This window comes from Drosophila elegans, unplaced genomic scaffold (assembly GCF_018152505.1).
Source record: "Drosophila elegans isolate 14027-0461.03 unplaced genomic scaffold, ASM1815250v1 contig_814, whole genome shotgun sequence".
Taxonomy (NCBI): Eukaryota; Metazoa; Arthropoda; class Insecta; order Diptera; family Drosophilidae; genus Drosophila; species Drosophila elegans.
In genome coordinates, this window is record NW_024546167.1 from 9991625 (window position 1) to 10000000 (window position 8376).

Below are 8376 nucleotides of genomic sequence, written 5' to 3' on the forward strand. Positions count from 1 at the left end.
TTTATTGTACAATTTCTGTGACAAATTTGAATTGATTCATTTTTTAATCAAGCTCGCAAATAAAATGACTTCTAGTATCACACATGATGTCGTTCATGAAGTAATTTCTTTGTGCCATCAATTCCACACAATCCTCATCTTTATTACCAAAGACACGGCTGGGCTCCCAAGTTGCCCACATCAAAAAGGCTGGTTGCCCAGTTGCTTGAGAAACGTAAGTGACATTATCACCCAGGTCGCTGATTCCAACCCAATAGTTTTGGCCAGACGTCAGTTTTGATTTGATTGCAGACAACTCCTCGAAACTCCTTGGAGCAGCCAGAAATCCATTTTTTTGTCGGCAGACATCCGATGCGCCCCACCAGTTTCTCTTGAGTTGACTTTCGATGTAAAAGTATCGCGAACCAATTTTCTCGAATCCTGCAATCTGCTTTTGTCGAGTTTCTTCAGCGTCTTTTAACGTTTTCCCCGCCAGAAACAGGTTTTCCTGCAGGGTTATTAGTTTTAACTGCAAGCTTATTAAACTTTGTTGTGAGCCAAGTTCAGAAGAGGCATTCGAAGTTGGGATATTACAATCTCTTGCCAAACATCCCTGCTGATAAAATGCACTCAAAACACCAAAAATAAGCCCGGTTTTGAACATTTTCTGACTTAAAGTTGCAGCTGCTGAGTACAAAGTTTCCTGAAAAACTAATTCAACGTCTATTCTTTCTGCGCTTATATTCAGCAGAATACATTTTATATACATACATGAACAGATAAGGAACAATTACAAACATTTAAAACATAGATTGTATTATTTTTAATAACAAGGTAACGATAAGGATGTGATTAATTCGTACACTTGCTAGTCAGTGGGATTTTTATATTTTAAATTGTTTGATGAAATTGATAACAAGTTTTTCAAAACAAGAGTCCCAAATCGATCTTACCTTTTATAATTCTTTTATTTCTAAAAGATATTAAAAAACGATTTACTTGGCCTAACCTAGATTATAAATGGAATAAGTAGATTGATAGCATACAAATTTTAATTTGATGTTATCTTTTTGGTTATGAAAAGTTCGCATAAATCATTTATAATTTTTTCAAGTGACACAAGCGAAAAGTTATTGTTTTGAATCTTAATATTTTCAGATTGTATTATGAAATTCCGAAAATATCGTATCTAAGATCTTTTCCGAAATTAGTGTTCCGATAACACTGACCCGTTGCGATAATGCCCCCAGCTCTGGTCACACTACCGTACCGATACTTTTGACAGCTCAGCTCTAATTCTCACTCCACATTTCGCCTAATCACATTTACTTTTTGTCGTACCATTCGAAATCGAGAGAATAACTACCACAAGTTGAACCAAAATGCCGGACGCAGTGCAGCAGAGTTTCGTGCGGAGCTTCATCGATTACCTGAAGAAGCAGTTGGACGCGATGTCGCCGGACCAAAGTGAGAGCATCGAGGTGGCTATCCAGTGCCTGCAGGCGGCCTTTGACGTGGGCGATGATGTGGATGATGCGGCGCAGGACGCCGCCGGCCAGGATGAGGCCACCACACAGAGCAGCACATCCAGTGCCCCCGGCGGCGATGCGCTGGGCGCCAGCGGCAGTGGCAGTGGCCCCCCGAAAAACATCGACATATTCGATCTCTTCCAGTCGCTGTATATTGAACGCAATCCGGAATACCTGGCCCTGGCCGATTCCATTAAGAACGAGGGCAACCGGCTGATGAAGGAGTGCAAGTATAACGAGGCACTGCTGCAGTACAACCGGGCCATCGCTTTCGATCCGAAGAACCCGATCTTCTACTGCAACCGGGCGGCGGCCCACATCCGACTGGGCGACAACGAACGAGCCGTCACCGATTGCAAATCCGCCCTGCTGTACAACACCAACTACAGCAAGGCGTACTGCCGCCTGGGCGTGGCCTATTCCAACATGGGCAAGTTCGCTGAGGCGGAGCAGGCGTACGGTAAGGCCATCGAGCTGGAGCCGGACAATCCGGACTACCGGAACAACCTGGAGGTGGCCAGGAATGCTAGGAATCAGCCGCCGCAACTGTCGCATCTGACAGACGGTCTGAACGCCATGCTGGCCAATCCAACGGTCAGGAATCTGTTCAGCAGCGCCGAAATCGATCTGGAGCAGCTGCAGTCGATGACCCAGAATCCGATGGTGATGAATACGATTGGCCAGCTGTTCGCCAACATGGGTCAGCCAAATGCCGGAGGAGCTGCTCCCGGTGTCGGTGGTGGTGCTCCTCCTGGTGCTCCTGGCGGCGGTGGTGCCCCACCACAGATCCCGGCCATGCCCAACGACATGCTGCAGCTGTTCCAAAGCTTCGCCAGCCAACTGGTGGGCGCCCAGCAGCCGGGCGGTGCACCCAATCCGAACGGCAATCCTGGACAGCAGCCTGGCAATCAGCCTCCGCCGAGCATCTAGTGGGCGAGAAATCGTAGCCAGGATCGGGACGGCAACACAGATTAAGTTTTTAAGCTGAAACTATAATTACTGTATTTATAATGTTTAAATGGCTTCTATTACGCAAATACATATATATATTTTTATTAATGGTAATAAATACATATATGCATCCCAATAGCTGCGTGGCCTGCAAGTCAAATTTGTTTCTGTTGTAATCGAATTTTCCACGCTTATTTAAAGGGAGTTACATAATAGTAAGACAACATTATTATATCTTGGTCCAATATATCATTAAATAGCAGGATCCATTGGATGACTTTAGAAAATTAGTAGGTTTTCCAGTTATTATTTCAAGAAAACCATAAACGAGTTTATTTGAAGCATTTTTATTTAGTTTATATTTTTCCTTGGTGGTAACTACATTTTAGAGCTATTTTATAGGTCAATAAATATAACATAGTGTAGTTTTAATGTTGCTTTTATTGAATTCAAGAAATTTATGCTTTCTGTGTTTTTTTTTCTGCTGATTTGCATTTCTACGTGGTACAATTGTTGATTTGATTACATGTTAAATAAAAACTAAAAGCTTTAAAACAAAATGTTGATTTAACAAACACTTGCTTGTTTGAAAATCGTTTTCTTCAAATCGGGAAACTAAACTTTTCCGCAGACTTGGAACTTTGTTTTATAGATTGTTATTGCAGAGTTCGTTCAACTGGTTATCTTTATAATCTTATATTTATGCATTTGACAGAATCGAAAATTAGTCGTGATATTAATTCAAAACGAAGCCAGCGCCCCTCTTGTTGAATTCTATGAGAAGAGGGCGTGACGTTGTTTGGAATATTTCACGCAAAATGTGGCAAAAACATTTTTCACGAAAATAATAAAAGCAATGCGTGAGGTGTATGAAAAAATGGTTGTTGAAATGTGGCATTTACTTTCCATGAGAATTGCGCTGAAAAGAGACGAAAGGGGGAAAGTTACTGGGAAATTAGATGTCATACTCACCAGAAATTGCTGCAAAAAGTAGATTCTCTTGTTTTCGTTTGTTTACTTGCTTGGCTGTAGCATCATTTAAGTTTCGTTTATTCAGCACGAATCCAATCTCTGGTAGTATTTTTAAGGTTTACGGACTAGGGACAAACCATTCAAGTACGCGCTGTTGCTTATCTCCTTCAGTATTGTGTACTTAGTATTTGTTGAAGCGTCGATTTCTGTAGCCTCCGCCGCCGCCGCCGCGTTGTCTCGTCCTGTTGTTGTTGCCATAGTTCTGGTTCACCTTGTTCGAATATTTTCCAGATGGCGGCGAATAGAACTTCTGGTCGTTGGATGCCCGCACCTTCTTTTCCGGCTCCTGATCCTTCTCCTTGCCGTTGGCAGCTGCTTTTTCTCCAAACGTAATGGGTGCATGGCGCTTGCCAAGCTTGGTCTGCAAAGATCGACTTGGTTATATAGACTTAAGGAGAGTAAAGTCAAATTCTTACATTTTTTGGCACAATCCAGGACAGAACAATATCATGTTTGAATATGGGCGGCGAGTGGAATAGATCCCGTATCAACACGTTAATGTTTGATGTAGTTTTTAGCGCCGTCTGCTTCAATTGGTTCTCCTCCGTCTTTAGCTCCTCCCCAGTCTTGCCCTTTAGCGCCTCCTCCAGTTTCTTAATATAACTGCAATATAAATAATAAAATAAATTATCCGAACACAAATTCATTTTTTTAAGCCTACCCCTGTGTGCCCCTTGCTAGATATTGCAATCTAGCTCGAAAGTCTTTTAGCTTCTCCGCATCCTCGACGAAACTTAAACTATTTGGATGGTTCTTTCCTAGCGTGTGCAGAGCGTACAGTAAGCACTCGGCGTGCGAGAACTGAAACGAGGGCGGGGTGTCCCCCAGATCCTCATCGCTCAGCTTTGGCAAAGGCATGTACTCCTGGAAAGGAAAAAGCAAAGCACTGGTTATATTTTAGGTTTCAGAGTGAATAACCAACTGATCTCACCAGCAATACATGGTAGACTGCATTAATGCGTTCGCTGGCATTCTCCAGCTTGTCCGTGTAAGTTATCATCTCGGCAAATACTTTCAGTAGTCTGAGTTGAATTTGATCTTGCGACACTGCAGTGGCGATCATGTTCCAGGTCTTGATGGGCAGAAGTTTATCGCAAACGTGAGCCACAAAGGCCGTTGATTTTATGGTCTTCTACAATAATAGCAAGAGATTAGATTTGGAAATTCGCAGAAAGCAGCTAATGCATGCCTATAACGTACCGAAAAGTAAGGTGCCGCTGCAGTGGCGCACTGTATAAATCGCTCCACAACCTCGTCATCGACGGCAATGATGTCCGTGTCTGTGTTATTAAGCTCCGCCTGTTCTGTGGCCAGCTTGACGAGCTCGGCGTGGCCGGTGATGGTGCTGCCCAGTTTGGTGGCCCCCAGAATTGTCATGCACAGATGGAACTCATCAGCAGTGACGTCCTGCAGCGCCTTCTTGATCTCCTCCACAATGAAGTCCTCGATTTCCTTGGTTATAACCGTGGGACCCATGGTCAGCAGTTTGGTGGCAATGAACTTGAGGCAGCGCTCCCTTGTCGTCTCATCCCCCGTGGTTATCTGTTGAAAGAGTCCGGTGACGGAGCTTTTGGTGTCCAGCTTTATGATGGCCAGCAGCGAGTTGTTGACCTGCTGCAGTTCTGTGGCATCGTCCAGGATGAGCAGTTGGGCCAGAGTGTCGCCCACTCGAATGGTGGCATCAGCGTTTCCCTGACAGAGTTTCGGCAGATCCTTAATGGCCTGGCGGCGGATCTGAAGTGGTTTCGTTAGTTTAGTTTAATGCTCTAGAATTTAAACACTTTGGGCAGTTAAAAATTAAATACTAAAGGCTGATATGGAAAACAAATGCCTTATGAACATTGAACGTTGAACATACATTTATAGGAAATATCTACATATAGATACACACTTGTATAGTTTAAAAATTCCTAACTCTATTTATCATCTTGTTAAGTTCAAAGGGTTTACAGCTCCCCACCCACCTGTGTGTCGTCATCTTCGCACAAATCGAACTGGGCATCGATGGCTGTGTCGGCCAAATCCGGAAAATGTTTGAAGAAGTTGCCAATGAATTGCGATGCCAAGCGTTTTTCCTTCGATGTGCCCTTTACGGCCTTAATAATCTCTTTGTATTCCTCCACATGCTGCAAAAACAATACATATCATATACATTTCTCATACCGTTTTTTCCGGCACATTTTGCAATGGCGGCTTACCTCGGATATTTTATCGCCCGCCTCGGACAGAATTTCGTAGCATTTGTACAGTCGCTCTATGTTGTCCATCTTCTTAACTATTAAGTCTCTGTTGTTGCAGCGATTTGAAGCTATTCCAGTCGGTTGTACACCTTTTTTATTTAGTTAATGTGGGCGACAGCGTTTTCCCCTTATTTTTCACGTTGCAAACAAAATGGTGATCGGTAGTGTGACCAGAGCTGGGCAGAGTAAAAATACGGAATCAGTCGAAACAACCGATAGCTATCGATTTTCGTCGTTCATCGATTAATCATCGAAAGACTCGAATATATTTTTGAATAACATTTTAAAAATTGTTTCTCAAGTTAATGTTTTTCATAAAGATATATTTATTAAGGAATAAATTTTAAATTTATATTTAATAAATGTAATATAATATAATATAAGATATGTATATATATAACAATTTATGCAATATGTTTTCACAATAACCAAATTGTAGTTGGAATTGTTTTTTTTAATTTTAGAAAACCGATTCATTATTTATTCTTAATCGCCGCCTAGTCGTAATAGTTCTATAGAATACATTGGATATTTATGGAATTGCCTTCAAGGCCTGTTCAAAATACTCCACCATCATGGGGTAAACTTCGTCGTATTGCTGAATGTTCTTGCGCCTCGCATTGTCGCGATACCGCTGCAATGCCCCCGAGATTAGCTCCAACTTCTCCCGCTCCGCCGTGTGTCCATCCAGCCACTCAATCAGACGTTCGTTGGACCAGTTGGCCGTGGTATGTGGCGACTGCAGATCCGCTCCAGCGTGTCCGAAGAGCAGTAGCAACACTATATAGCTGGGCACCAGTGAATCCTCCCCAACCGTCTGCTTCACCAGTTCTTGGGCCGTTTGGACAATCAGCAGGGACATAGCTCTTAGCAAACGCGAGGGCTTTCCAAGCTCGGCGAGATTAGGGCACAGGGGTTTCAAAGCTTGCTCCATGTGCTGGCAGTCCTGCTTTAAACGCTGTCTTCCCGCCGCACTTAAAGGACGCAGAATGCAGACATTGTGCAGAAAGAGCTCGATACAGCGCTTGGCTAGCTCGTGGCCACACTTCGTAGTCATCTGCTTGTCATCGAACAAGGCGATGTGATGCGACCAGGAACGGTTCACAAACTCCTAAGGCATTTAAAAAGAAAGTCATTAATGTAGATCACTTTTACTGAATGCTGCTTGTTCCACCCACCTGCAGTTCCTTCATGTACATCGATGGGCCCGTGGTCGACAGCCTCTCCGTGTTCAATCCCGGCTCCCTATGCATACTCAATATGATGATACTGATGGTCGTTATAATCGACTCCATTATTTGCTGCAGAATGGTGCCGATCAGCAGATCAGCCTGCTCTAGGGATCGGGCTATAATTTCCCTGGCACTTCCCGGGGTCTTCTCAAACTGCACTTGAAGATCGCTCAGCATGCGACGCACTGAATCCTTGTAGTAGTACAGAACATTCGCCAGCTGTGTATTTTGCTGCTGCTGCAGGTTGGGTAGATCCACAACCTGTTTGGAATCAGCTCCCAGCTTTATTTGAGCCTCCAGCTTGGTACACATTTCCTTGCCGCAAGCTGCGAATACATTCGCAATGGAGTTCGTGAGACGGGAGTCGATCAAGGCAGCACTCAGTTCTGTGGAAGCCACCCTTATAAAGTTGTCCACCGTTTCGTTGCCAGGTAAATCAACTCCAGCCAGGCAGGCCTTAAAGTTGGCGGCACACTTGCTAACGTAACCCACTTCCAGAGGAGCGAATAGCTCGTTATCGAACTGAAACTCGCCATTCAGACGCTGCTCCAAGCCGCGAGAGGAAGTCAGGAGCTTGGAGAGTCCTTCCTGGAGGGTCTGCGTCACATGCTGGGCGCATTCGTCAAACGATTTTCGCAGCAGCTGTTGCACCTGATGCCAAAACCGCTGCGGAATGCACTGATCCGAGGCCTCCGATGTGTAGCCAAACTGGTTTATCTGCTCCAGAGATGTTTTAAGCAACTTAATCTGGGTGCAGGTCTCAAAAAGTTCGTCGTAGAGCAGCCAGTGCAGGGATTTCCAGAACTTGGCCCGGAAGTTCTGGGTGGTTGTCAACTGGGGAGTTTTTCCCGGTCCCCTCGAGGGAGCTGGTTTGCTAACATTGTGCGTGGGCGACTTGTTGAGCACGGATATGTCATTCCCGGCAAAGCACTCTTTGAGGGATTGCTCCATATCAGCGATAAAGGTGGCCAGCAGGTTTTCCAGCGATTTCTCCAGCGTATTGAAGTTCATGAAGATCTGTGGGTTAGGTATTAAAGTAGTGTAATCTTTTTTTCTTTCTCCCCAAACCCACCTTTAATGCATTAACCACTTGGTTTTGATTTCGCTCCTGGAGGCCCGTTACCAACTGCATCTGCGTGAGGTTCCTTATCTTCTGACCCGAACTGATCACGTAGGCCCGCTCCTGCTGTATGAACTCGATGTCCTTGAGCTCCTTGTCCTCGATGAGCTGGCCCAGCTCGAAGTGCAGCTCCGCCTGGCGCAGCACATCCTTGGTGCCCTTCAACTTGGCCGCGAGTGTGAGGAGGGTTCCAGCCGAGCGCAGGAGGTGGCTGACATCGTGCAAACGGCCGAGCACCTGCGTCTGGTTCTCCACTTGCTGGTACTGCGTGTCCACCTGGTTCTTCAGCCGGT

General features: G+C 44.8%; 3 protein-coding genes across 4 annotated transcripts in view; 1 reads left to right on the top strand and 2 right to left on the bottom strand.

Annotated features, from left to right (window-relative positions):
* The first annotated feature begins 1253 nt into the window (after window positions 1-1253).
* LOC108138952 (small glutamine-rich tetratricopeptide repeat-containing protein beta) lies at window positions 1254-2613 on the top strand. The gene has a single exon (XM_017261531.2). It carries the CDS (start codon window positions 1362-1364, stop codon window positions 2436-2438), a length of 1077 nt encoding a protein of 358 aa, XP_017117020.1. The 5' UTR covers window positions 1254-1361; the 3' UTR covers window positions 2439-2613.
* A 269-nt stretch (window positions 2614-2882) lies between these two features.
* On the bottom strand, window positions 2883-5901 carry LOC108138951 (apoptosis inhibitor 5 homolog). The gene is made up of 7 exons (XM_017261530.2): window positions 5690-5901; window positions 5456-5617; window positions 4692-5225; window positions 4423-4623; window positions 4153-4355; window positions 3908-4094; window positions 2883-3852 (listed from the first exon to the last, which is right to left on the bottom strand). The coding sequence occupies exons 1-7, from the start codon at window positions 5756-5758 to the stop codon at window positions 3613-3615; spliced, it is 1596 nt and encodes a 531-aa protein (XP_017117019.1). The 5' UTR covers window positions 5759-5901; the 3' UTR covers window positions 2883-3612.
* A 244-nt stretch (window positions 5902-6145) lies between these two features.
* The window catches only part of LOC108139009 (conserved oligomeric Golgi complex subunit 5), a 2674-nt gene continuing 443 nt past the window's right edge, over window positions 6146-8376 (bottom strand). For both annotated transcript variants that reach the window (XM_017261609.2, XM_017261608.2), the window contains exons 2-4: window positions 8036-8376; window positions 6910-7980; window positions 6146-6842 (exon numbers count right to left, since the gene is read on the bottom strand). The exon at window positions 8036-8376 is cut by the window's right edge. In XM_017261609.2, coding sequence (XP_017117098.1) covers window positions 6264-6842; window positions 6910-7980; window positions 8036-8376 — 1991 coding nt within the window. In that variant the 3' untranslated portion in view covers window positions 6146-6263. The remainder of the gene's footprint in view (window positions 6843-6909; window positions 7981-8035) is intronic.